The following is a 27923-nucleotide window of genomic DNA, read 5'->3' on the forward strand; positions in this document are numbered from 1 at the left end:
ACGTTTAACTCAATATTTGGTTGCACACTCTTCTTTTTACACTTCCAAACTGAAATTCTGTACCACTCTTCTTTTGCAAACTGCTCCAGCTCTCTCATTTTTGAAGATCGCTTTCTCCCAAAAGAACCCTTCTTCTGTTTGAAGTATGTTTGGGGTCATTGTCCTGCTGGAAGACCCATGACTTAGAAGGCAAACCCAGCTTTCTGACCCAGCTTTCTGGCCCTACACTACAACCCAACTACCTTTGGTAATCTTGAAAATTAAAGATACCTTGTGCACAGTCAAGGCTAACATCGCCAAAGTAACCCCAAAACATATCTGAACCTCCACCATATTAGACTGTGGGTAGAATATGCAGTAGAATGATAAGCTTTACCAAACAACTCTATCTTGGTCTCATCTGTCCACAAGATGTTTTCCCAGAAAGGTTTTTCTCTTATTTAGGTAAATTTCGTACACTGCAGTCTAGCTTTTTCACGTCTTTGTGTAAGCAGTGGGGTCCTTCTGGGTCTTTTACAAAGCTTTTCACTTCATGGTGCCGACACTGATGCACCCTGAGCCTGCAGGACAGAACGTGTTTGGGTCTGCTTTCCTGCATTGCAACCTTCCATACATTTTTTTGTACATTTTTCCATCCATATCCAGGGAGATTATCTACAGTGCCATGAGATGTAAACTTCTTGATTATGTTGTGCATCTTTGATAAAGGAACATCAAGATCTTCTATTTCTGTTCTACAAGCTCAATTGTGTCAACTTCTCTCCTTTTAATCTGGTTTCAGGTGCGTTTTTTTATATTGCCCATACCTGTTACTTGCCACAGGTGAGATTAAATGAGCATCACATGCTTGAATTGAAACAACATTATTTACCCACAATTCTGAAAAGGTGTCAATAATTTTGTCCAGCCCATTTTTGGAGTTTTGTGTGAAATTATATCAACTTTTCCTTTTTCTGTTGTTCCAATACACATCTAATAAACACATGTATATCAAAACATCTGTAATTGCTAAAAGAAATAGGAGAGAAAATAGGAGTGCCAACATTTTCAGTCATAACTGTATACCCTGAACTGACCTTTCAAAATAATACTTTTTGTTGCAACTTTCAAAACAAATGGAAAAAGCTGACCTTTATCTTGGCCACATTTTCTGGATCAGATGATTGAGACAGCTCAGACAAAGTGTCCTCAATGGTTTCCAACTGCTCAGCCAACTGGGAAATGATGTCCTGGAGCTGCTGCCTCTGGACGCCAAAGTCCTTCACAATAGATCTGGTCTGCTCATAAACCTCTCCGGCATGTATAATCTTCTTTCTCAGATCTGCTTCCATTGTCTATAGAATTAGAATTTTCAGTGTGTATGTAGCATGGTAAATGTTTAATCATGCATGATCAAATTACATGAAAATTAATCTAGAACCTCAAAAAACTATACTAAATACACAACAGTTATTTAATACAAATAATATCGCTATACTGCTTTTCTACATTTTACTGTGTTCTAAACATTTCATTTTCCTTATGTTTGTGCCATTTCTGAATACTGTACTACAGTACAGCATAACCTGGGTCAATTACTCATATAAGGAATGCACACATCTAACACATGTATTTCAAATAAAACACATGGCAATAGAAGACATCAGTGACTGCTCTGTTATGCACTGTTATTAGTTAATTATGAACTATTAATATGGGATGAGAAGCCCATATTCAGTTTGTTTAAACACACCTGATTCCAATTATCTATTGATTGGTAAGTTTTAGTGGAATTCTACAGCAATGAAATGATCGAACTCTGATAAACTCTATCTCTAATAAGAAATAAGAAAATAATCTAATATCTAATAAGAAATAAGAAAATAAGCCATAATAAAACTAGGTTTGTTTAATATCTACACACTAAAAAGCATTGTCCCATGACTGTGTAGTATCATTAATAATCACACAAGTCAGCAGAAAATGGGTGTTATGCTGACAGTGGAAATTGCCTCTACCTGGAGCTCTGCAGGGGTTTGTTGGGTCTTTGTCACCTCTTGCAGTTCAGTCACTTTTCTCTGCAGGACCTTCAGTACCTCCTCCTTACTCTCCAGCTCCAGCTGTTCAAACACAGAAAACACATCATCTTTTCACCCCATTTGGTGTGATTCGGCTCTTTCCCGCTCTCAGCAGGCATTGTGGCCTCAGACTTGTTGGGTGGTTCTTCCCGCTGACCTTAAACTGTGCAAGTTGCTCGTCCACATTAGAGCTGGATAAGAGGTTGACGGCTCCCTCGCTGAGCTCACTAACAGAGGTCGCAGTCCAGCACTCGATGTCGTTGGCGATGGAGTTAATCTCATTCCATAACGCAAGAAAAACTGTGAGGTGATCGATGTCCGAATCCAAGCGCTCAGATGTCTGGAATTAGAGAAAGCAAAAAGATGATCACATGATAAGATCACAAAGATTTTATAAACCATAAAAAACATTAAAGTGTAAGAGATGCGTAAGAGATCTTACATCCAGCCAGCGGTCCACGATACAGTCCATCTCTGTGCGGACACTCTCTCCTGTGTGTTCTGGAAGCTTCCTCAGCTCACTGATGAGGTGTTTGCCTTTACTGATGAACAGATTCAGTTCCTCCTGTGTGCCTGCCAACTCCGGCTTCACTGCCTCCAGCTAAAAATGCAGATGATCATGATCAATCACAAGGGCTGTGCATTGGAAGAAAATGTGGATCACGATGCAATTCGTTATACTGCAATATACTGCAATACAGTAAGCAAGACTACATACATATAGAACTATTACTGTATAGAAAACATACTATTATATTCATGAAATCAGAGTAAAAGTCTATTTTAAAATAGTGGGATCTGTTGACAACACAGATAACTAATGGTTAAATTTAAACACAACACATAATGAACCACTGTCGGCCACCAATCTTGGCATGTAAACTAGGACACTGGGTGGAATTTATTGGGTGTTGTTGTATTTTGTTGTGCTTTTATTGAACTAAAGGAGGTTTCATTTTCTGTTCTTTCTGTTCCTTTCTGCCTTTCAGCCAGTTTTGTTTTCCTCCCCCATGTGCTTTTTGAGCACATGGCCTTGTGTTATTGTCTTGTCTCCGCCCTAGCCATTAGTGTTGTCACCCTTGTCTTGTTTATAACCCTGTCCCCTCGTTTCCTTCCCTAGATGTTCCTCACCCTGTGTGTGTATATATGTTCCTCGTGGAGTCTTTTGTGTGCTTACTATGCCATGTATGTGTGTCAGTCTTGTTTTTTATCCCAGTGTTATTTTCAGCTATTCAATTTTTCGTTTTCTTAGTTGTAATTAGTCTTTATTCTCGTTTTTGTTATTTAGCTATCCCTGTGTTGTTTATAGTGTTTTTATTTGCATTTTTTCAGTTTTGCTTTGGTTTATCTTTATCTTATCTTTTTATTATCTGCGTTTACATCTATCCTCTCATCCTTCCGTTTGTGACAGAATTTAGATGTGTTTGAATTTGGCCATGTAGTATCCTGGACCAAAACCTGACCTCATTCCTGCTATTAAAGGCACACAAATCATTTGATTAATTGCTAATCCATTCTGTCAGCACTAAAACACCATTAAAAGCATTGTTTTTGATTAAATAAAATGAAGCAGAGTATTACAGGAAACTGACCCGGGACAAGGCCCTCCGAATGTCCTCAGGGTTGTGTTGGCCGGACTGTGCTGCAGTGACAGCGTGAGCTCTCTCAACAGCAGAGGTAATTCTGGACTTTAGAGTAAAGTAATCTTTACAGACGTCCAGCAAGACTGCACACTGCTCCTGCCTGCACACACACACACACACACACACACACACACATACACACACACACACACACACACACACACACACAAAGGGCAAACCAGACAATAAGAAATAAAGCCACTCATCAGGATCTGAGCCTGAAGGTTTTCTGTAACAGACAGACGATAAACTCACTCCTCAGTGATGAGTCTCTGTATCCTCTCCCAGGTGGACTGAACCAGGGTTACATCCTGCTGGACCTCCTCACTCATCTCACTGTCTCTGTGGGAAAGCTGCTCTCCTCTCTCCCCTAACCAGAGCTGACTGTGCTGCAAGGCCTGGAGCTCCTCCTCTAGCTGGTCCAGCATCCACAGCCTGACATCAAAAATATAAACCAAAAACACATTCAAACATAAATAAGCGCATATATTTAGCATTTTTACTATGGCACCTATCACCAACGCTGGCATTAGTGGTGAAACAGTACCATAAAAAATGTCTCCCCTTAACTTTAATTTGTTGTATAAATTTCTAATTAACTGTAGTAGTATATACATATACAGTACCCGTCAAAACAGTAACGTCATCCAAACTATAAAGAAAAACATTAACATTAACACATGAACAAATACAATTATTTAGCAAACAAAAAGTGTTAAACCTGCATATGTTTTATATATTAGATTCTTTAAAGAAGGCACCTCTTGCTCTCAGCTTTATGAGGTAGAGTCGCCAGGAATGGCTTTTAGTTAACAGCTGTACTGAACTTGTCAAATGTATATTTCTTGCCTCTTAATGTGTTGTGAAGAGGTACAGTTGATATACAGTTTAAAGCCCTATTTGAGTAATGTTCTAATCCATATTCACTACTTAGATGTACTACTCAGTCATCAATGTAAATGCTTAAGCTAATTGTTAGCCTTGATTTGAGCCAGCCTAAATCTTACTTTGAGCCAGAATGAACTTGGCAGCACACAGAGTCTTCATTGTGGCCCATCTCCCAACAAAGATTATATAAGTTTAAAGATTTTTCTAAGGAAAAATAGGATTGCAACAGTAGTTAGTCTTCCCCAGAGTGGACCAACCCTCTCCCTTCCTCAATGAACTATATCTAATAAAATAAATCTGACATTTAATCTTTCAGGAAGTGATAAAGAGCTCAAAAACATTATCAAAAGAGCTCCTCCAACTAAGGCCAGTGTTCATGTAGAAATTCTGCTATCTAATATAAATATACAGTAATGCTTATCTCAGGCTTAACACAAAACACTCAGAAGGTCCTTCTGAGCTCTGGAAACATGTGTTATGTACAAAGGTGAAGCTTTTTGGACAACAAACCCCAAAAAACACGTTTGCTTTTCGTTTACCAAATGTACAGCATCCTGACGTAAAAATGTTGTCATCTGACGTTATGACCAACATTTAACCTAAAATGAATGTCTACTGATGTTGGTGGCCTGCTGTATAGTGGTGTAAGTGTGAAGATTTAAAGAAGAATCAGTAACTGAACATCGTGTTATCAATGGCAGGACAATAAATTTTGTAAAATATAAATCTGTAGCAAATAATTATTTTAAATAAAGCCAAGGCATCTGTTGTTGAATCTGTTGTTGTTTTACAAATGACAAAACTTGACTATACCAAATCGAATTACAAACACAATTAAATAAACAGTATTTTAATTTACCAAAAAATAACCCATTCTACATATTTTATGTTTTCATACTCATATGATGTTGTGCCTACGCACTTCATAATTTGTCTTGCTATTTGAAATAACCATATTTCCCTTTGTGGAACCATAAAGTGTATCTCATTAGATAAAGAAAAAAATAAAATGTAACAGCGAGAAAAACAGTACCTCTGCTGAAAGTTCTGTGTGCTGGGTTCTGTAAGCCACGTCTTCCTGACTTTCTCCTCCAGCTCCATGAGACTCCTCAGCAGCAGCTCTTTTCTCCCCCTAAAGGAGTTCCACAGACCTGCCAGTGTCTCTGCCTCGCTCTGCCTCGTCCCCAGGCTCCTCTGGAGCCTCTGCAGGCCTGATCCCTGCTCGTCCACCAGCCGCCGACAGGACGTTCTCTCTCCCTCGGCCCTGTGCAGGTGCAGAGATGCTTTGTTTAGGCTGCTGTCCAAACTTATAGCCTGCACCTCCAGAGAGGCTAACTTCTGGGCCAGCTGTCCAAGATCCTGGTTGAGCTGCTCAGCCTTGGCCTGGTCCCAACTGCCTCTGCCTTCAACAGCCCCCTGGTGGGTCTGTACTGAGTTGGTGGCTGATCTGTAGGTCACCAGGAAAGTCTCAAGTTTACCCAGGGCTTCACTCCGGCGCTGCAGCAGACTCTGAGCCTCACAGACAGGCTGCAGACAGTCCTCCTTCCTGACCTGCAGCCGCTGGAGGTCCTCAGGAGATAAAGAGGGACCAAGAGCATCCATGTGCTGCTGCAGCCCATCTATTGCCTCCCTCTGGGTTTGGAGAAGAGCCTCATCCTCCTGTAGATAAAGGAACATGAAATGTAGCATTTAATATAAATGTGTGTTAAAGAGATAGATGAGATGCATCGGAAAATACAAACTTTCTAATATAATAAAATAACTTTATTTACAAAGCAGATTTCATTCCAGGTAGCTCAAAGGGCTTTACAGAGAAGTGATAAATAATAAATATAAATCTGTTATTCAAAGTAAACAAATTCAAGTCTTTCCTGGAGAATACAAGTAAACAGTGCAGATCTTTGAGAAATCGTGGTGAGGTACACTCCTGTTTCCTGTTTTTTTTTTTTATCTTCATAATTTTTATTTTGGAAGTGTATAGCAACACAAATTACAAGGCAATTACAATTACATATTTCCATTTTTACATTTATGAACAATTTCCCATTACTATACTCCACCCACCCAATGTTTCCTGTGTTTGAAAGAATTTGATGAATGTTCACAACAAGCTGATATATGTCAATTAACATCAATCAATTGTGTATGGCTAAATGCTTGGCTTATGCGTAATAATACTCTAGCTTTAGGACAGCTGTAAATATATCCACTTAATTCTTAGTTTATTCTTATTCACCTCGTTAGATGATAACCATTCTCAAACTCATCCCAAAAGTAATAGATGAAGCACTATCATTTCAGATTTCACAGCTCCACTGCTCCACAGATCCATCCCATTAGGCATAGTGCCAAAAGTTTCATGTTCTGTCTGCTCCTTTGAGTCCTGTTCTATTGCCAATACGTCTTTAAAGGGACTAGACAAGCTATGTGTGTGTATTTGCACATCCCTGCCATCAAAAGATGCAACTTATAGTCATGGAATGCATTAATTAGAAAGTGTTATAAAAACTCAAAACTAGTAATTGTAACAAACTGTTATTACATTACATACAACAATGCTAATCAACCTTATTTAGAAAAAAGTTACTATATTTATTTAAACTTCTGCAGATATTCCAAAATAATATTGTCTTAAGCTTCTTATTACCTAAGAATAACCAAACAGCATTTTCATGTGCTTTTGAATATTATGTCCTGGGAAGTCGCAGACAGCTTGTAAAAAATAAATACATTAAAAAATATAAAATTAAAAATAATTAATGCTCATCTGATTTTGTACTTGTCTTTTGTATTGGGGAAAAAATAGTCGAAGAGAGTTTCTTACTAATTTACTCTGAATTCAGAGAAATTAAATAACCTTTTTTTTGTGCAGTTTTAATATTTAATTTTATTGTAGTAAGTTTTATATATGTAGTCCTCATGTTCCTCCTCGGTGTCTTAAAGAAATGCTCTGAAATTCACTTTGCATGCATTTGTATGTTTAAATGGGTTTTTGAAAGCTATTGTTCAAAAGTAAATTAGTTTGATTTGTATTCTATAAAAGTGAGTCTTGAGTTAATGACCATGAGAAAATATGGGTCCCAGGCTGAGACCATTTGAGAACCCCTGTCCAAGAGTATAATAATGGGTAAAACAGAATATGAGAGATTAAAAGTCTGGTGTGGTATCCAGTGAATAAGGTCATAAAAAGAACATTCTTTACCTTGATTTGGGTTTTAACGGATATCAAATCAGAAATGGTCACTTTAGATTTTCTTCTCAGCTCCCCAAGGAAGTTTTCACTCCACAGAGTGAAGGTTACCAGTGCCTGATTAAACTGCTCCAGCTGAGCAAGATGGGCCTGAAGTTCTTGAATCCTGGAAACCATGAGACAACGTGTTGAACAACTCACATTCAGCATTTATATTTAAATACATAAAAAATACAACATTCAGAGGAAACACATGTTTAATAAAATAATAACACAAAATCACCTCTATTAAACTCACATACTCTGCACTAAAAGGGAATATATTATCTATCAAAGCGCTAAGTTTTGCCTTCAGGCAAGACAGCACGCAGGTCATCTTTCTTGACCTGTGATTCTCAGTAGAACAGATCAAGTATGTACCTGAGAGGGATGTTTGTACTGAGAGAGCACCATCTTTCCTCCAGGCTGCAGTGGAGCTCTGTGAGTTCTCCCACTCGTTCCTCTGAGGCCGTGGGGTACAGAGACTCCGCCTGGTTCTCCAGCTTCTCCAACAAAGACTCCTGAGAGGGTACCTCAGACTGCAGGTCCTGGATATCACAACATTGCAGGATATGCACAAATTGATCAACCACATAGGCAAATATAATCATAATAAAATAGGAAATTGTAAAATCTAAGGAAACAGTAAAAAAAATACTACAATTTCTGCTCCCTAAGTGCATGCATTTCCATGCTGTTTATGTGATGATTTACCTGCAGCATCTGAAGCTGACTTTGAAGCTTGGACTTATCCGTGGTCAGGTATAGCTTTTCAGAGGTACAGAGAAACTCACACCTGTCCAGCCAGCCCTGAAGAACTGAGAGATCTCTTTCATATCTGGCAAATGAAAATTTACACAAAAAAAAACAAACATGAGCAGCACAAACAACAAACACTGGGCCAGGTTTATAAAACTGCACACGTGCATCACAGTAATGAAATCCTTTTCAAGTCTTTTTTTGTGCTTCTCTCTGCTTATGGTGGTTGTAAATGGCATTAAATTTTCACATTTTTCATATAATTATTTTTCTCTTTTTTTTTTCATTTTCTTCCCAATATACACAGCCAATTACCCAACCCACTCATTAGGATTGTCCCTATCAATAGTAATGAAGTCAGTAAGCCACAGCCTCTTTTCGAACTGCTGCTGATGCAGCAATACAGAGTAGTATCACAGCACACTCTGAGGAAAGCGCAGCGATTTGGTTCTGATACATCAGCTCACAGACGCCTTGTGCTGATCGGCATCACCCTTTGGAGTGATGTGGGGAGAGAGCACCATCTACCCACCCAGAGAGAGCAAGACCAAATGTGCTCTCTCAGGATCTCCTGATCATAGTGGCAGCGCCTTAAACCGCTGGAGCCCCCAATGTTCCCATGTTAATGAACTAATGCATATTATAACACATTTTGCAAGAAAAGTAAGAACTTGCTTCTGCCACAGAGAAAGCAGATCTTCCAACATGGCTTGCTTGCTGGCAGCTTTCTGTGTGCACTCTGTATGTGCATGCTGGAGGTCTGCCACCGCTTTCTCCACCTGACCCCCATCACAAAGCCTTCTCAAGCCCAGGCTCAGTGACACCAGCCTGGGCTGCAGCTGCTTCAGAGCTTGCCAGACATCCTGGTAGGAAATAAAATAATGTATAAACTAATAATTATAATAATAACAATAATAATAATATGATATTATGATCACATATGAGCATTTTATAGTTTATACAATTACAGATTGTAGGACTTCTTTTTCTCCATATACACTATAATCCTCCATTCATTGTCCTTCAGTGGTCAACAGACTTCACAGGATCAGCACAAAGCAGGTATTATTTTAGGTCATTCTCAGCACATGGTGGTGCTGAGTGTTAGCATGACACTTAGTGAAGCTGATAAAATGGGCAGTAAGTGTAAAAGCTAACCTTCTACAGATTAATATACTCAGTTTTCATACAAGACAGTCCTGACACATGAAAACCTACCATATGATCATGCAGAGTTTGGTATGTTGCTGAAGATGAGAAGCAGGATGCAATTGGCTTGTTCAACTTGTCCTCAAGCGCTTTCACTGCATTTATTACCTTAAACCAACAAAACAGTGAATCACCTTTGAGAATACGCCTTTTATTTTTAACAATGTACCTTTCAGAAAAAAGCAAAAAACATACTTGAATTTCTATTTAAATTAAAGAAGACACCAATTCCTGTTAAAGGTGGCAAAAAAAAATTAATTTGTGAAAATAAATGAAAAGACCAAATAATGTACACCAAACACTGTGCTTAGTCAGTCTGCCTGCTGGGATAGGTTCAGTGTAAACTGCAATCTTGCAATTGTTTTTTCTTTAAAATGCAGGAAAATAAAATGCAATCACTCTTTTTAATTTATGCACTGGTGATTTGGTGTTCAGTTTTCAGCCTTTGAACATGTGTTTTTTTTTTGCTTTTGCATTCTACCAAACATTTTTATTTCTCTCCATCAAAAGTTGTGCTGTTTGTACAGCAGTACAGAAGACCTGACAATTTTAATGTAGCAAAAATTTATAAAATTTGATAAACAACATTACACATCACAGTATAACTCATTATGATCAGAGAGATTCATGAAAGTACCTCCTCTAGATCTTCATTTAACTTCACTTTATGTAAAACACTGGCCTGAAGCTCCATCCCTCGCTGCTTGACGTTGCTCCTAAGCTCCTCCCAGTACCTGCCAATCTGTATTAATCGAGCTTTAATGCGCTCCGCCCCCCCTGGTGTGATGAAACGAGCCAAAGCATGAGACTCAGACTCCAGCTGGCTCAGGACCTTCATTCTCTCCTCTAGACCTGCTTCCATTGCCTGAGAGAAGATGAAAAATAGATGACCATGAGAATAAGTGTAGTGCAGTTATCAAAATGTATGGCTAATGAAATTGCATGATTAAAACTATACACATAGCTCAAAGCCACCTCCGATACAAGTGTTTTTTGGGTTGAAATGTAAAGGAATTTAATGCTGATGCTACTACGTTCCTATTTTTTCGTGTACAAGAACATTAGCATTTCTAAAACATAGAAATTAGGACCCCATCTGAATTTTAATTTTAGACAAATATAGTATGCCAATGTTTTAGTGCAGTAGTCTAGCAATACCTAAATATTTCGCTTATTCTGAGAAAAGCCCATACATTATAAAACTTCATAATGGACTATTAATCAAATATAAACATCTGCCCGATGCTAACATGTTTTAGGCTATATATCTGCCAATATTGATTTGACTCAAATATCATTGAACATTTAAAGTGTTAATGTAGTTTCTTCTGGAACATAATAGAAATTGGGACAGCCTACTGTTATCCAACAATGAGCTGGATGGAAATAGCTTAAAATAGGCCTGTCACAATAATTCATTTTCGATTTGTTTTTATGTTTTCTTATAAATGAATCCAAAAATTAGTACTATACCTATTATTTCACCTATATAATAAAAAATAATTGCATAATAATACAAAAACACTCTTTAAAAAGCAATACAAAAAAACAATGTTTAACACAATGGCTAACTGGTGTTAACTGGCTTGGTGTGTAATATTGAGGTCAACAATAATGACTGAGATAATTTATTGTTCAAAAGGACTAGCATCAAACTTCCATCATCATCCATATAAGCATCCCTTTAAATGAACTCAAATCAACCAGTCCTTCTTTGTTTCAAATCGTTTCCCTTTACCTCCACAGTCTGAAGCTGCTGATCCAAGTGAGCAGAGTTCAGGTCCAGAGCCTCCAGCTCCTTCTCTCTCTCACACACCCAGGAGGAGAAAGCTTCTGACTCACTGTTAAAATTCTGCCATCTCACCTGCATCTTCTCAAGACCCATTATCCTGCATGGACACAGATATTAAGAGAAATGTAAAACACACAAATAGTGTTTATAGCCTCACTATTGACTATTTTTAAAGATGCAGAAGATGTGACTTTGTGTAATTCTTTGCATATTGTGACTTTTTGCACTGGAAGAATGGTAAATCAGGTAGTAAATTGATAGTCATACGCAAAAAGTAGTGTTACAAAGCGAGCTCACATTTTCTCCAGGCTGATGTGTATCTCTTGTACTCGCTCTTGAGCAGCCTGAGCCTGGTCATGCAGAAGAGAATGATTCTGGGCGCCCAGTTGGATCTCAGCTGCTTTTTTCACTAGCGACTTGGCCTGCTCTGTGATCACACCTGTCTTCCTGTGAAGCTCCTGTTTACACATATTCACGCAATGGACACCAAGAGGGGAAAGCATGTAGTTGTAGATTTAGTGGATTTTATGATTTTATATTAATCACTATGCAATTCTGACAGCGCTCTTACCTGAGCATGATCAAGTTCAGTAGTGAGATTTTCCAGGCTGCTGAAGATGCGCTCTCTCTGCAGGATAGGGGTGGCACTGCAAACAAACTGCCCCACTGCCTCTCTGTCCTGCTCAAAGTCCTGCCATGCACGCACAATGCTCTGAAATACACAGGCAAAAAGGAATGGCACACATGCAAACCTTATGGCAATCTCCTAAAATACCATAGCAATCACCTAGTCACACTGTAGCACTCATTTATCGCCGACCATAGCAATCACCTGAACAGAACAGAAACCATCTTGCAACCAACTAGCAGCACAAGGGATGCACAATGATAATGGAATTATATTGGTATCAGCCAAAAGCAACCACCAAGCAACCACTTTGGAACCACCTGTAATACCTCAACAACCATTTAAGAAAAATGCAGCAACCGAATTAAATACAATAGCAACAACCTAGCTATCATTTAGCAATATTATACTAACCACCTTGCAACACCACAACAACCACCTACCACCACCATAGGAACCACATTGGCCAACACAGTGAGCACCTAGCAACATAGCAACATAGCAGCATCCATTCAACATTTGATCACATTCAACACAATTTTTTGTCGCTAAACTTGTTCTAATTAAATTACAAAAGGTTTTCTTAAAATATTGCAAACTGTATTGATCTATGCCTGTTTTTGTGCCAAACAATGGTCTAAAAAACGTTTTGTTAAAACAATTAAGTGTTTTGTCTATTGACAACCTTTAAACAAATCCAGCACTGGTCATGCAATGTCCTTCACAACACAATAATTGTTTACAAACTAAAATAAAACAAAAACTACATTGAGTTTTTTCAATTATGACAAAGTATGTATATGTAAAAAAAACCTTGAATCTAATTTGCCCTGTAATTAATAGCAACCTGTTTACCTGTTATGTCTCGCCTTAACATGGAGAGTATCTGTACCTGCAGTAGCTGTACCTGCAAAAGTTCCTCCTGAGTTGCCCAGCTGTGCTCCTCCTCCCTGTCCATCAGTGCACCATAAGAACGAGTGCAGAGGCCCTGCGGCTCAGCGTGCTTTTTCCTCTGCTGAGATTTCAGCCTCTGCTGCTCAAAAACAGAGAAGGATAAAATAGTGATATGAATTAATTCATTTATTATTTAGATATCAGACACTGGTTTGTATGGTTTTCTATAAACGGAATAGTCTATAGCAGTGGTGCCCTCACCTGGTGAATGAGGAGCAGCTGTCTGGCCTCTGCTGCACTCTCTGCATTTAGGATTCTGCTGTGCTCCTGCGGCTGCGGCAGCCCCTCCTCCTGCTGCAGCTCCTCCTGCCCGCTCTCACTGTGGCCGTTTACAGACATGTCCTTACCGCAAAGAGAAACACAGGCAGTGTTAATGTTACATCCAGCACTGCCTCTTTCTCCCTTACTCATAAAGCTCTGAACACCACGCAGCCAGTCATCCAACTCCACATCTCATTAAATACACTGTATGTCCAAAAGTATGCAGACACTTCAATCAGTAAATTCAGCTGCATGAATTCAGATACGTCAAGGTGCTGCAATGCATGAGTGTAAGGTCAGCAGGAATGGGCTACAGAGCGGTGGAACTCCATCTATGAATGGTGGAGCTCATTGCTTTCCATCCCATTGGGACGAGTTGAAGAACTAATCGGGTTTATTGGCTAAATGCAATCAAATGTTTAAAGTTTTCCCATGTATTGTGTCTTCCTCTTGATTTAAACAAGTGCTTTAAAAAAAGGCCAAGCACTCTGAACTGCCTCATGAAAAATGCTCTTACTTCTTCCAGAGAGGAGACATGAAAGTTGAACTGAATAGAGAGATCTTCCAGAGCTGTTGTCTGAGTGAGAACCTCAGCTTCAGTGCTCACATCCTCCAGTACAGACAGCCGAGTTTTCAGCCAGTCCAAAGCGTCCACGTGACCCTTCAGCACACCATGCTGTAGCCACACAGACACAGAAAGAGGACAGATGGATTAACAGTAAAAGAGTGGAACTGCAGTACTGCTTATAGTACACTTTATAACAGTATTCTTTAGTCCTGGTCCTGGCACCTCCCTATTCATCACATTTAGAAGACTGCCGGCAACTCTGAAAGAGCTTGTTAATCACATTATTAATTAATCAGATGTGTTGGTAAAAGCAATACATTTGAAGGGTAGTGAAACAACTGCTGCTTTATAGTATTAGAATAAATTCACAACAATAAACATTAATATTGTAAAGATTAGAATCCAAAGTAAGGGTTGTTTCCAGACTTCTCTTACATGCCCTCTAGCCATCGCATATATTTATTCATATTTAACAAGCAGCACACCTAATTTAACATAACAAAGCACTAACTTTGAAGAACTCCAATTAATTTGGATATTTGGAAATAATTTCAAAAAAGTGAAATTCTCCAATTAATTGTATTCTAATCTTCTTTTAATAACAAATGCCTTGAAAAATGCCCTCAGGTGACCAAGTCATGCATGCATAGTGTTGTATACGGTAGAAAACCAGGTGTATTTTGATATACTTCAGAATCCTCACATACTATACTTTTCCTGTTTAAACACCTTTAATAGAGATAATTTTTTTAAGTTCTTGTGCTACACACGTTTGCGGACTGCTAGCTTGGAGAGTCTATGCTCTGATTGATTTATCATTCAAACTGGAGAAAGGATATTATGAAGAGAGATGTCAGACTGATCATTTCGTTTCATAAAGCCAGTGCTAACCTGCACAGTGCAGCACTCTCCACTCCTCTGCTTGTCCTGCTGGGACGAGAGCCAGCCAGAGAGCTCCTTAAACCTGGAAGAGTAAAGACATACATAAAAATGTAGGATTCCTCCTTTAAGAGTGTCTGGAGACACATTAGGAAGATTTGTTCACACCATTCAGGTTCAGGTTTGTGCAGTTTACAACCCCATTCACAAGTAGATTGGTGTTACATCACAAAGTTTAAACTTACACTTTAACGCTAAAAATATGAATTAAATAACAGAAAATGTATGCAAATAATAAACTGAACACAGTTGTGTGTTTGAACTCATTTCTGTGCAACAGCAGATTGTTTTGAATAAACAGTCTGATAGTTGGTCTTCCAAGCTGGGCATGAATTTTCAAACCAAACAAGACAATGATTTATGAATGTTCTGTGATTGCTAGGGTTCATAGTTTATACACTACTTATTAAACTGAACTGTAGGATTATTATAGTGCATCGACAATTGTGCACTGTTTTCAAAAAACACTACAAGACTGCAGAAAACCTATACAGCGAAAAGAGCCCAGTTTTTATCACCAGTTCTATGATTGGATTAGTACACCTTAGCATAATAGTAGACCTATTATCTTTTACAGTGACTTTAATCAATCATTTATAAATAGTTTTGACCAGAGGAGGATAGGTACCCCATTTTGATTCTTGGTTCCTCCCAAGTTTTCTTCCTCCAGCTATGTTTTTTGTTTGTTTGCTCAATGGCTTGCTTTTGTCTTAAGGCTGTATACAAATAAATTAGATTTGCTTTTTTATAACTGGGGAGGGCTCATTATGATACTTGTGGATTTGTGCACTTGTAAATTGTGGGGTTTTTTTGTGCAGGCACTCTCAGCAAGACTAAAACAACCAAGGTCAACCTGCAGGTACCGGTCGCAGCATTGTTCTCTCACCTTGCATGCCACTCCCTCCACTTGTCTGGATGCTGCTGGAATCTCACATAAGTTCTTTCCACTTCATCTCTGACCTCTAACAGGTGATCTTTGGTCTCCAGTAGAGCTCTTTGCATTGGGTCATTTTCTGGAAGTTTCTGGCACAGCTGTTCCATGGTCTTCAGTCTCCTCTCACATACAGCGAGGGGGTCTTTCTGTCTGAAATAGACCTAAATGTGCAAACATAAACATATTTCTCTTTTATAATGTCATAATGTTGATCTATAAATAAATACTGTCTTGTTTTTTAGAGCCATCTCCTTACTGACTCATATCTAACAATCAGAAATTGCCTCATTGTCTAGTGTCATGGCTAGATCTTTATTGTTTTTTATTTATCAATTAAGCTGTGTTCTCTCTCTCTCTCACTTTCAGGGAGGTACCCCCAGACCTGGACTTGTTTGACTGCATTCATCCACAAGACCTGGATCAATCACAACTCCAAAGTCTTCCCATAAATACTGGATGAAGCTCCATCAGTGTACAGAGCGCTGGAGTGGGGGTAGGGGGTTCCACAAGCAGACAATTATCAATAGACATGGTGTGGCTGCAGCAGAGCCTATTTTATCGGTGAAGCTTTTCTATAGAGATCACACAAGAGATGTGCGCACAATTAAATGGATTTAATAAGCTGAATTTATTAAACTAATTTAATTTAACAATCAATTTAGACATTATTCATTTGATTAAAATTTATTTTGGATAAATTTATAATTAGAACTTGCATACACTATCTTTATCCCCTTTTATAGACGTACCCTGTGCTCTCTGATTACTCTCTCGCTGCCAGATGTGGCAATGGCCTTATCTTCTTTCTGCAGCTCTATCCTACACTCCTGCAGTGATGCCAGCACAATGCGGCGCTCCGCCTCCACCTTCAGCCTCAACAGGTGCGCTGGTGCTTCAGCCTGGATATCCTGGTGAAGAAACACAGTATCTGTTAAGAAGACAATAACTCATTCGAAGCGTCTGAGAGTTCGACTGAAGTTAACTAAAGTTCACTAAAAACTCACTGATGAGTTTTTAGTTCACTAGAAACTCCTGAAGACACAACTCTTCAAAGAGCACTTACTCTCTTAACACCTCTAACACACTAACTACTTCTAACCTCATTTCCTTCTTCCCCTCCTTCACTCCTCTATCCTATTATTCCCCTTTGACCTCCTTTTATCCCTATCCAAAGTTGTTTTTACCTTTAAAACTTATTTTACATTGTACTTGACTATTGTAAGTCGCTTTGGACAAAAGCGTCTGCCAAATGTAATGTAATGTAATGTAATGTGCCAGTGTAGCTCCCCAGAGATCGTTCAGCTGGCTGTGTGTGCAGGTTTGGAGCTTTATTTGGGAAACGTGTGTGAGTTTCCCCTTATTTTATCTTAAAAAGGTCGGTGCTGTAAGCGGATAGCATGTTAGCCCGTTATCCTTCTGTACTGTTAGCGGTTAGCTTGTTAACCCATAGACATTATATACAAGATGTTTATGTGTTAACCTGTAATCCATCGGTGCTGTTAGCGGTTAGCTTATTGGCCTGTTATCTATCTGTCCTGTTAGCGGTTAGCTTATTGGCCTGTTATCTATCTGTCCTGTTAGCTTCTTGGCCTGTTATCTGTCTGTGCGGTTAGCGGTAAGCTTGTTATCTGTCTGTGCGGTTCGCGGTAAGCCTGTTTTCAGTCTGTGTTGTTAGCGGTTAGCTTGTTAGCCTGATATTAGTCTGTGCTGTTAGCGGTTAGCTTGTTAACCCATAGACATTAAATACAAGATGTCTATGTGTTAACCTGTAATCCATCTGTGCTGTTAGCGGTTAGCTTCTTGGCGTCTTATCTATCTGTGCTGTTAGCGATTAGCTTCTTAGCCTGTTATCTATCTGTGTTGTTAGCGGTTAGCTTGTTAGCCTGTTATCTATCTGTGCTGTTAGCGATTAGCTTCTTAGCCTGTTATCTATCTGTGTTGTTAGCGGTTAGCTTGTTAGCCTGTTATCTATCTGTGCTGTTAGCGGTTAGCTTAGCCTGTTATCTAACTGTGCTGTTAGCGGTTAGCTTAGCCTGTTATCTATCTGTGCTGTTAGTGTTTAGCTTCTTGTCCTATTGTCTATCTGTGCTGTTAGCGGTTAGCTTCTTAGCCTGTTATCTATATGTGCTGTTAGCGGTTAGCTTAGCCTGTTATCTATATGTGCTGTTAGGGGTTAGCTTCTTAGCCTGTTATCTATATGTGCTGTTAGCGGTTAGCTTCTTAGCCTGTTATCTGTCTGTGCGGTTAGCGGTTAGGCTCTTAGCCTATTAGTCTGTGCTGTTATTGGTTAGCTTGTTCGCTTGTTATCTGTCTGTGCGGTTAGAGGTAAGCTTGTTATCTGTCTGTGCGGTTAGAGGTAAGCTTGTTATCTGTCTGTGCGGTTCGCGGTAAACCTGTTATCTGTCTGTGCGGTTCGCGGTAAGCCTGTTATCTGTCTGTGCGGTTCGCGGTAAACCTGTTATCTTTCTGTGCGGTTAGCGGTTAGCCTGTTAGCCTATTATTAGTCTGTGCTGTAAGTGGTTAGCTTGTTATCTGTCTGTGCGGTTAGCGGTTAGGCTCTTAGCCTATTAGTCTGTGCTGTTATTGGTTAGCTTGTTCGCTTGTTATCTGTCTGTGCGGTTAGAGGTAAGCTTGTTATCTGTCTGTGCGGTTAGAGGTAAGCTTGTTATCTGTCTGTGCGGTTCGCGGTAAACCTGTTATCTGTCTGTGCGGTTCGCGGTAAGCCTGTTATCTGTCTGTGCGGTTCGCGGTAAACCTGTTATCTTTCTGTGCGGTTAGCGGTTAGCCTGTTAGCCTATTATTAGTCTGTGCTGTAAGTGGTTAGCTTGTTATCTATCTGTCTGTGCGGTTAGCGGTTAGGCTCTTAGCCTATTAGTCTGTGCTGTTATTGGTTAGCTTGTTCGCTTGTTATCTGTCTGTGCGGTTAGCCTGTTATCAGTCTGTGCTGTTAGCGACTAGCTTGTTAGCCTGTTACCCCGATACCCATAAACATCATATACAATATGTGTTAACGTGTTATCCATCTGTGCTGTTAGCGGTTAGCTCCCCAGCCTGTTTTCACTCTGTGCTATGCTGGTAGCAGTTAGCTTATTAGCCTGTTATCCATCTGTGTTGTTCCCAGTTAAGTTTTTAGCCTATTATTAGTTTGTGCTGTTAGCAGTCAGCTTGTTAGACTCTTATCAGTCTGTGTGTCTAGCGGTTAGCTTGTTAGCCTGTTATCCATCTGTGTTGTTCCTAGTTAGCTTGTTAGCCTTTTATCCATCTGTGCTGTTAGTGGTTCACTTCACTCTCTGTTTTTTTATCATCAGTACTCAGCTTAGTTAGTTATAACTGCTAAACTGAGAGCTCTGTGTAAATCCGTTTGTCTGTACTTTAGGCTGTCTTAGCCAGTGCATTTCAGAACCCAACACCATGGGACTAGCTATGGGAAAGTCCTCTGATTAGCTGTGCTAAACATGCTTTAATGGTCAGACAGGTGGTTGAGCGTTTACTGTATGCTTGAGGTAAACATTTGTGTAGTGTTCACTTAGTCTGTAAACAAACAGAATCAAAAGTTTGAGGGTATTGTAGCCACATTAACACAGGACCGTATTCTGCGGTAATGTTTTGACAGTATGAAAAAAAGTGGATACAACCCAATCCTAGTGAATAGTACTTTATACATAGTGATCTGGATTTTTAAATGTAGGGAGGACTACTAATGACTGGCTCCTGAGCCAACTCATGGCATTTTCTGGCACAGAACTTGTAACTGTCAGAGCGCCATGTTAATATCATTATACATTCATTGTTGTTTTATTTCATATGGTTGTTAAAAAAGGCTAAAAATCTATACGAAAAGGTGTAAAAATGAGGGTAAAATGTGTTAATAGATATACGCCTCTAAAATAATATTTGGTTAAAAAGAGGACTTTTAGTTTAGTGTTGCTTTACTGTGGAGCGTAATGAGTCACGTGACGCGAGTTAGTTAGGCGGGTAACTGGAGAATTATGGGTCAGAACTAACTTGGAGGCAGAGAGAGAAGACTAACTTAGCAGCAGAGGGAGAACAACAATTAAAGCTAACACGAGGTCTAAAGGCGCACACGGTAAATGTTTGTCTGTTAAATACTGTTTAGTAATGTGTTTAATATGCCTTTTTTCAATGAATCTTGTGTTTCGAGTTGTACACAGAATTGTTGTGCTAGCTAGCATATACTGAACGGTTGCTTTGTTTTGTGTAGTTTTCACGGTGTCCGATGAAGGACCAGAGAGAGGGAGAGAGAAAAGGAGAAATAAACCTTCAAAAGACATCAGTATGACTCGTGGCCATTATTCCATTAGACCGGTGTAGCTACAGAACTGGTTTACTGTAGTATGTTTTGTCCCATGGCTTTTGGCAATGTACAATAATTTAAATATTTTGAAAAACAATGTTTATCATTAATATTATTTATACACCTCCTTCTACTACCAGCACACCCTGCCTACCACTAAAAGAAACTGTTCACCTAGCTCAGAGACTCTCCCTGATATCATATTGGAAATATTTGACAATCAGGCAGACCTTCCACTGTTTGTGCAGTCTCCTAACTGACTCCTGCAGACCCTGCTGTTCCTCTTCTGGCAAGATATCTGTCAGATCATCACATGCCTTCAGGTATGCATTTAAGACTCGCTGGTCCAGCCTTCCGAAAAAATCCTAATAAGAAAAGAACATTTAGGAATGATTTACGCATAAGCTGATCTGAATGTCAAAATGGCATAGAATTGATTGCTTTTGAATGATCCAAGATCTACAATGACCTGCTCATATTGCACAGAAACAGCTGATATTTTGTCAGTCAAGCGAACTATTTATTTGTGAGCAAATGTGTAGGGGCATACGTTATGTTTGCTTAAGAGTTCAGCTGGGTCTCCTCTCTCCTTCAGACATGCCTGCCCCACCCGCAGGGCCTTTTCCAGCTCAGCTCGGGACTCCTCAAAGCGCCGGGTCAGGTTACCATTGGTCTCAGCAACTCTCCTCCACTCCAGAGCTTCCTGCATCAGCACCTACAGACATGATGGAGATACCTCTTTATAAGTGTCTTGTTTGTTATTTGCCTTATACAGGTGTAAAAAAAAGAATATAATTGAAAAGTTAATTTATTTCAGTAATTCAGTTCAAAATGTAAAACTCATATATTATAAATCAGTACCCTGGAAAATTTGAATATTATATAAGACCAATTTTGGCACTGTGGGCAGTGTGGCAAGTCCTGCTGGACAATGAAATCTGCAACTCCATAAAAGTTGTCAGCAGAGGGAAGCATGAAGTGCTGTAAGATTTTCTGGGAAAACACTGCACTGACTTTAGACTTGAAATAACCCAGTGGACCAACACCAGCAGATGACATGACTCTCCAAACCATCACTGACCATCAATACATTTTACATTTTATTTGGAAATCAAAGGACCAGAGTCTGGAAGTCCAAGCCGCTTGAGGTCTAGTGTGAAGTTTCCACAATCAGTGATGGTTTGGAGAGACATGTCATCTGCTGGTGTTGATCCACTGTGTTTTATCAAGTCTAAAGTCAGGGCAGTGTTTTCCCAGAAAATCAAAAAAGCACTTCATATTTCCCTCTGCTGACAAATTTTTGAGTTTATGGAGAGCTCCATAAATGTAACCATAAGTAAATAAATACAAATTATTGTATTTTAACACTAAAGTAGTATATAACTGGTGTGGTAACATGGCCTGTATATGTTTTCATGTCCAAACAGATCCGGTTCTGCAGGCTAACCTGAGCTGTGGTCTGAAGCTCGGTTACTCTGTTCTGCAGCAGAGACGGGTCGAAGTTGTAGAGAGTCTTAGTGCAGCACAGCGCCCTCTGAAGTGCCAGGTAACTACGCTCTACTACACACACACACCGCTGACAGCTCTGCTGCTGAGACAGCAACTCCTATAGGACACAGTTAAACACATACACAACGCATTTTAACAAGAAATATATATGGTATGATATGTGAAAATGTAAAAAAAATAAATAATAGTAATAGTACTTTATGAACATACTGTAAAGCATGCGCCCCTGTTTTCTATATAATGTGTTCTTACCCGGTTCTTGTGCTGGTCGTGCTGCTGTGTGATGATGTGGCCGGCACGCTCTGCAGTCTGATAGAAGGCTGAGATTTGTCTCTCCAGTTCCTCCAGCAAAGGAATCACAGTCTGACACTCTCTTAGAACCACTGGACATTTCTCCTTCATCTGAAGCCCAAAAAACACAGAATATATTTATTTTTTGCAACTATATTGTTCTCCGATTTTTAATATCCTGCCTTTTTTTTTTTTTTTTTTTAACTTTTTTAATGCCATATTTTTTTTTCCATATAACTCGTCCCACAGTTTCAGAGATATCAACACTGTATTACTCCAGATTATTCCGGGCTGATTGCATGATGTGTGCTTGTGTAAAGATTTCTGATCATACTCAGTTTCTGATCATACTCAAAAAACTGCCTAGCAGTAAAATCCACTTAATCTGTGCAACCATCCTGTGTTTCCCTCAGGAAATGCATATTTTCACTTAATTAGATAATTATTCATTTTTTCATGCTTTCCATTTATTAAAATGGCACAACAGATCACTTCAACAGCAGTTAAGCAGCAGATAGCCGGGACTGCATTTAAATAAGGACCAGTTAAAGTTGGTCAATCTGAAAACAGCTTTCATTAATCATGTCTGTAATTAGCAGTGGAAGTCATCTGGATTTTGTTGTTATAAGGATTGTGTGAATATTGTTTAAAATATTAATTTTGATATCGTTAAATTTTTTATCTAGCTTGGTCAAACCTACAATGTTCTTTGCATTATTGACCAAAATACTAATACTGCTAATATTTACTTCAACAATTACTTCTTGTTGCTCAGTTGTTTAAGTTGATAAATGCTAAAATTCACTGTCCATATTTAAGAACGGCTGATAAGTGGGCAGAGCTCACTGTAATTTACTTGTAGTTCTCTGACAATGAATAACAACCGCTCATGCTGCACCTTGTAGAGCTGTCCTTTAATAGATGCCATTGTAGTCAATGTTTGTCTTCGATCTCCATTGACCGTGTCTCTGGCCCGGAGCTGAGCAGAGCGGGCAGCTGTCTTATACTGGACCTCCACTGCTGGAAGTCTGTGAATGATGGCCTATAGGACAAATGAAGAGGTTGAGCATTTCTTCTTGAATAAGGGACATCCACAAAGACAGCTCATGGCTGCTAAGTGGCTTTGACAGCTCTCATGCAAATATAATGGATGCTGGTCATCATTGAATTGTTGTAATATAGACTAATTTCTGACATCACAAGAGCATTATAATGGCAAAACTTGCTCCTTTAATGTGAAGTGCAAAAAGATTTAAACTGTCATTAGTTTTTCCACATTTTAAACGTAAAGCAGCAATCCTTAAGAAAGCAATAGTAGGGAGGGTACAAATATTGTAATAAGTATCATCCATGTGCGTCCACTTCTGCAAAGTCGCATACAGCTCTGGGGGGGAAAAAAGACCACTTAAAAATTATTCATTTTTAATTTACCAAATTAAAAAACGGCCTAATTGTTTGCACCAGGAGTGGCATAAAGTTATCCAAAAGCAGTGTGTAAGACTGCCAAGATGCACAAAAACTGTGATTAAAAACCAGGGTTATTTCACCAAATATTACATTCTGAACTCTTAAAACTTGTTTTCTTTGCATTATTTGAGGTCTGAAAGCTCTGCATCTTTTTTGTTATTTCAGCCATTTCTCATTTTCTGCAAATAAATGCTGTAAATGAAAATATTTTTATTTGGAATTTGGGAGAAATATTTTCTGTAGTTTATAGAATAAAACAAGAATGAGGATTTTACTTAAACACTTACCTATAAATAGTAAAATCAGAGAAACTGATTCAGAAAGTGTTTTCTTATTTTTTTCAGAGCTGTATATTCATTCTAAAAAAAGACATTCCCTTGTTGCTTGAGCAACCCCAGCACTGCTAATGGAACTGATCCAAGAGCTACTGTGAACATGGAGTTTTATCAGAACAGCTCTTTCACACGTCACTAGACCAAAGAAATGCAGAATTAGAACTGAAGGAAGTTATCAAGCTAAAAGAGAGTTCAACAGTTTTCAGTAAAATCAATTCAATCTAAAAAGAGATTGCACTACAATGCACATTTTAAAATTATTTTCAGCATGCTCTGTGCACTCTGTTCTCTCCAAAAATGTACACACTTTATTTAGTAGCAACGAGTACCTTTTTTACGTTTTGGAGTGCAGTAATGGTTTTATTTTTGGTTTTATTTAACATTAACCTTAAAATTCACCCTTCTTAAAAAATAATTGAAAATGTACCTCAACATCCTCTACAAAGCTTCCCACATCCGGTAGTGACAGCTGGACAGGTGAGGTAAGTTTGGCTGTAGAAGTCTGTATGAAGTCTTTGAGAGCAGCGATGGCCTCCTGCTGCTCCTTCTCTGTCTGAATCTGAGTCTCATGCATACAAGCATACTGCGGAGAAACAGGGTGTTTATTCAAATTGATTTCATATTTGACAAATACATAAGAAATTAAGAATAATCTTGCATCAAGCAGATTTCTAAAGCTTAATGGAATTAGTAACACACATGATTATGATCCTGCATTTACCTGTTTGGCTTTAATGAACATGTCTCTCCATCTTCCATTAAGGAGCAGCAGCTGGTGCTTTAGATCGCGGGACACAGTCTCATCACACGTCTCTATGAGGAAGTTTCCTGAATCGTTCATGGTTGTGTGTTGATCCATCCAGTGTGGAAGATTCCTGAAGAACTCCTAAAGAGGGTGAGAAACACAGAAAAACAATTTAGAAAGGCAGAGTAATGTACCAAAGAAACTAAGCACTCAGACAGCGACAATTTCCATGTAGCCTGACTACGTTTAAATGGTAAGTGGTATAATAGAGTATATAAGGCATATGATTTCAAATCTATTTTTTACATATCTATAATTCATATGCATTTATTAAACATATTAATATATATATTATAATCAAATATGGGAAATAAGATTTAGTGTTATGAAATACAGGTGCTTATTTAACATAATGCACATGATATATATATATATATATATATATATATATATATTATTTATTTATTTATTTATGTTTTTTTTAATAAAGTAACATGAAAGTTTCCTATGTTTTTTTTTTTTTATTCATATACAGTATTAGGTATATATGGCTCCATATGGTTAATGAACAGTGGATAAAAAGTGTGTGTCTCACTCGTTTGGTGTTTTCAGGCTGGTGCAATGCAACCTGAGCATCCTCCAGCCAGGCCTGTAGAGAGGACACAGCACTGCTGTATTTCTCCCAGTTCCCCTCCACCTCCTTCAGCATGGACCTCACACTGCGGATCTCCACCGCCAGACTCCTCCACTGATCAGCCATGTCCCTCAGAAACCTCCTCACAGCTTCTTCAGCTACATGTATACATACACATATACACACAGACATGAACATATACACTCATCAACAGGTTTCTGTACTTTAATATTAGAGTATGTTTTTCCTATAAGATGGACAAAATGTGAGAAATAAAATTACAGGGACCCCATGTAATAGAGCAAGCAGGACAAACAAGACATATCGGAACACCTAAAATTAAGCATATTAAAAATAGTGTATCCATCTTTTGTCAGGGTAACATCGATATTAACACAATCATCAATCACAAAAGTTTTGGATGGAGGTCCACCTTTTCTTTAAAACACAGTTCCACTAATCCACAGATTAATACTGGGATTTATTAGGCATGGTGCCAATAGGTACAGCTTTATCCCCTCAATACAGTCCTATTAAATTGACAATACTTCTCTACACTGTCTCAACAATCTGTTTTTGTGTATTTACACATCTGTGCCAGCAGTGGGTGTAACTTAAAGTAGCTAAATGCATGTCCACAAACATTTATACATAATAGTGTAAGTATGTTTGATGCAGACCTCTAGACTGCTACTATATCTAATAGATTAGCTTAGACAGTTTAGTCAATAAATTTAAATGACAGTTCCTTTAATTTAATATCCAAAATCCAAATATGAGATCCTGTATTTTAAGAAATACAAACAACATACATAATAAACCAAAAAGATACAATGATTTTAATTTGCCATAGATCAAAATGTCAGTACCTTTTGACAATGTACATTTAACAAAACTAAAGTAGCCTTTTATATGTTATCCAGAGCAAAACAAAGGCACTGCCTCATGTGGGCTTTATAATTTGAATGTACACCAATCACGTAAAGAAGGAATGAAGAAAAGCTGGCCGCGTGTAGCCCTATAGCCTGAGGCTTAGTAAAAGCAACATGTTAGCGTGGCTCCTGCCCTGTAGAAGACCCAATTAGAAATTCTCCACTAATGGACTGGAATTCCCTTCTGAATACAGTGCCTGGGAAAACCTCATTTACCAGTAGCCCGAGGAGAGAGAGAGAGGGAGAGTGCGAGCGAGGGAGGGGGCTGCTGAAGGCTAAGGCTGATTGACTATTGAGCCCCATAAGGATTTACCTCAGTGTGGGTGAAACGCAGTGCGATAGTGGCTATGATTCCACCCTTAGGACAGACAGCTAGTGAATGAAGAAGACATTGATCTAAAATAAATGAACTGACTTCCTTTATCCTGTTTACGTTGTGATAATATAGTTACAAACACTAAAGCAGTTAAAGCCAATTAATAAATAGAGGCTTTTAATAAAATAATGAATATGCAGTAAATGACAAGTCCAAACTAAAAACTTATAAATATAAAGAGGCTCTTTTTCTAAAATGCATCAAATACCTTAATGCTTTTTCCTAACAAGTATATAATGCTTATATCTTCCAAGATATTTGGGACAAAAACACATTTTTTTCTTGATGTGCTTCTCTGATGAATAATTGAAGAATACACTGCAGACTATAATTTAAGAGTTAACATCAAAATAATGTTTTACACAGTCACCCTCATAACAGGGCACCATAATCTTTAATGTTTAAGTTTTCTTAGCTGTGTTACCCAGCTTCAATAGCTGCAGGCATGAGATACCTATACATTCTTCTAATATTGTTAAGGTCTAAGCGTTCATATGCAAATGAAAATCAAAGGAGTTGTCATTAGGGACATCATTTAAACATTAGGATTAGCAAAAATTAACTGCGTGGAGCAGTATTACAAAGAAAGAACACTGGTTAATTGGTGAGCTCACTAATATCAAAGGGACTGGTAGGTCTAGGAAGATATTCACTAACTGTCTGTCCCACAGAGTAGATAGAAATAGTGTGGAAGTGTGTGTGAATTTGTGTGGAAATTCTACAACAGGATAACAATCCTAAATATACTGATCAGGCAACACGGGTGTTCACAATAAAAATATCTTGCCAGTCGCCCGATTTAATTTCAACAGAGCATGTATTTTATATGCTGAGAGATGATAAAGATGTAAGAAAACGAAGCACCAAAACAAGTAAGAGAAGACGTTTTTTGTGTAAATGTGGCCATGGTTGTGTAATCACAAATGAATCTAAATCAGTTTTAGGTTTATTGTGCATTGCAGATTAAATATGTCAGTCTCACCGGAGCTGTCTGCATTTGTGTAAAGCACAGCAGCCTGCTTCAGGTCTTCATAGAGGGACTCATACTTCTGAAAGAACTGCTGGCCTTCAACAAAGGACTGGCAATGCACACAGAGAACAAAGATGAGAAAGTATCACTTACATCACCTCATGCTCTATAAAACAAGATTCACTTAACCTGATTGAACTGAACCATCTGTGAAAATAATAATTCATTAAACCTAGAAACCATTTAGAAACATTCAGTCTAAATATAGTTACTGTAACTGTAAATAGATTGGCTTTCTATTCTCACCACGTAGCTCTGCAGCAGAAGCTGTGTGGTCTCCAGTCGGCCGTATTTGACTATCCAGGATTTCAGCTTGGATTCCCCCAGTGTCAGGAGAGCCAGCATACGGTACTTGAGCTCCCAGAATTCCAGTTTGCTCAAATGAACATGCGAGGAGGTAGATATGTAGTTTAATCTGTAAGCAATCA

General features: G+C 38.6%; 1 protein-coding gene and 2 long non-coding RNA genes across 8 annotated transcripts in view; 2 read left to right on the forward strand and 1 right to left on the reverse strand.

Moving 5' to 3' along the window:
• The window catches only part of syne1a (spectrin repeat containing, nuclear envelope 1a), a 243527-nt gene that overhangs the window by 134755 nt on the left and 80849 nt on the right, over nucleotides 1-27923 (reverse strand). For all 6 annotated transcript variants that reach the window (XM_022663102.2, XM_022663116.2, XM_022663113.2 and 3 more), the window contains 32 exons: nucleotides 27742-27910; nucleotides 27448-27544; nucleotides 25119-25315; nucleotides 24500-24664; nucleotides 24206-24361; nucleotides 22875-23018; nucleotides 21938-22087; nucleotides 21624-21782; nucleotides 20727-20891; nucleotides 20407-20541; nucleotides 16611-16769; nucleotides 15814-16022; nucleotides 14880-14952; nucleotides 13938-14096; nucleotides 13361-13501; nucleotides 13113-13238; nucleotides 12149-12289; nucleotides 11875-12035; nucleotides 11524-11674; nucleotides 10423-10650; nucleotides 9795-9893; nucleotides 9252-9439; nucleotides 8532-8655; nucleotides 8199-8365; nucleotides 7791-7944; nucleotides 5622-6247; nucleotides 3956-4135; nucleotides 3650-3800; nucleotides 2500-2658; nucleotides 2215-2397; nucleotides 1998-2099; nucleotides 1131-1334 (listed from right to left, as the gene is read on the reverse strand). In XM_022663102.2, coding sequence (XP_022518823.2) covers nucleotides 1131-1334; nucleotides 1998-2099; nucleotides 2215-2397; nucleotides 2500-2658; nucleotides 3650-3800; nucleotides 3956-4135; nucleotides 5622-6247; nucleotides 7791-7944; nucleotides 8199-8365; nucleotides 8532-8655; nucleotides 9252-9439; nucleotides 9795-9893; nucleotides 10423-10650; nucleotides 11524-11674; nucleotides 11875-12035; nucleotides 12149-12289; nucleotides 13113-13238; nucleotides 13361-13501; nucleotides 13938-14096; nucleotides 14880-14952; nucleotides 15814-16022; nucleotides 16611-16769; nucleotides 20407-20541; nucleotides 20727-20891; nucleotides 21624-21782; nucleotides 21938-22087; nucleotides 22875-23018; nucleotides 24206-24361; nucleotides 24500-24664; nucleotides 25119-25315; nucleotides 27448-27544; nucleotides 27742-27910 — 5422 coding nt within the window. The remainder of the gene's footprint in view (nucleotides 1-1130; nucleotides 1335-1997; nucleotides 2100-2214; nucleotides 2398-2499; nucleotides 2659-3649; nucleotides 3801-3955; nucleotides 4136-5621; nucleotides 6248-7790; nucleotides 7945-8198; nucleotides 8366-8531; nucleotides 8656-9251; nucleotides 9440-9794; nucleotides 9894-10422; nucleotides 10651-11523; nucleotides 11675-11874; nucleotides 12036-12148; nucleotides 12290-13112; nucleotides 13239-13360; nucleotides 13502-13937; nucleotides 14097-14879; nucleotides 14953-15813; nucleotides 16023-16610; nucleotides 16770-20406; nucleotides 20542-20726; nucleotides 20892-21623; nucleotides 21783-21937; nucleotides 22088-22874; nucleotides 23019-24205; nucleotides 24362-24499; nucleotides 24665-25118; nucleotides 25316-27447; nucleotides 27545-27741; nucleotides 27911-27923) is intronic.
• Nucleotides 19746-20155, forward strand: LOC125804697 (uncharacterized). Its single transcript, XR_007440857.1, has 2 exons — nucleotides 19746-19948; nucleotides 20084-20155. It is a non-coding gene; the product is annotated as an uncharacterized LOC125804697 (long non-coding RNA).
• LOC125804694 (uncharacterized) lies at nucleotides 20376-25712 on the forward strand. Its single transcript, XR_007440849.1, has 5 exons — nucleotides 20376-20499; nucleotides 20772-20922; nucleotides 21604-21722; nucleotides 24542-24673; nucleotides 25136-25712. It is a non-coding gene; the product is annotated as an uncharacterized LOC125804694 (long non-coding RNA).

This window comes from Astyanax mexicanus, chromosome 1 (assembly GCF_023375975.1).
Source record: "Astyanax mexicanus isolate ESR-SI-001 chromosome 1, AstMex3_surface, whole genome shotgun sequence".
In the NCBI taxonomy this organism is placed as follows: Eukaryota; Metazoa; Chordata; class Actinopteri; order Characiformes; family Acestrorhamphidae; genus Astyanax; species Astyanax mexicanus.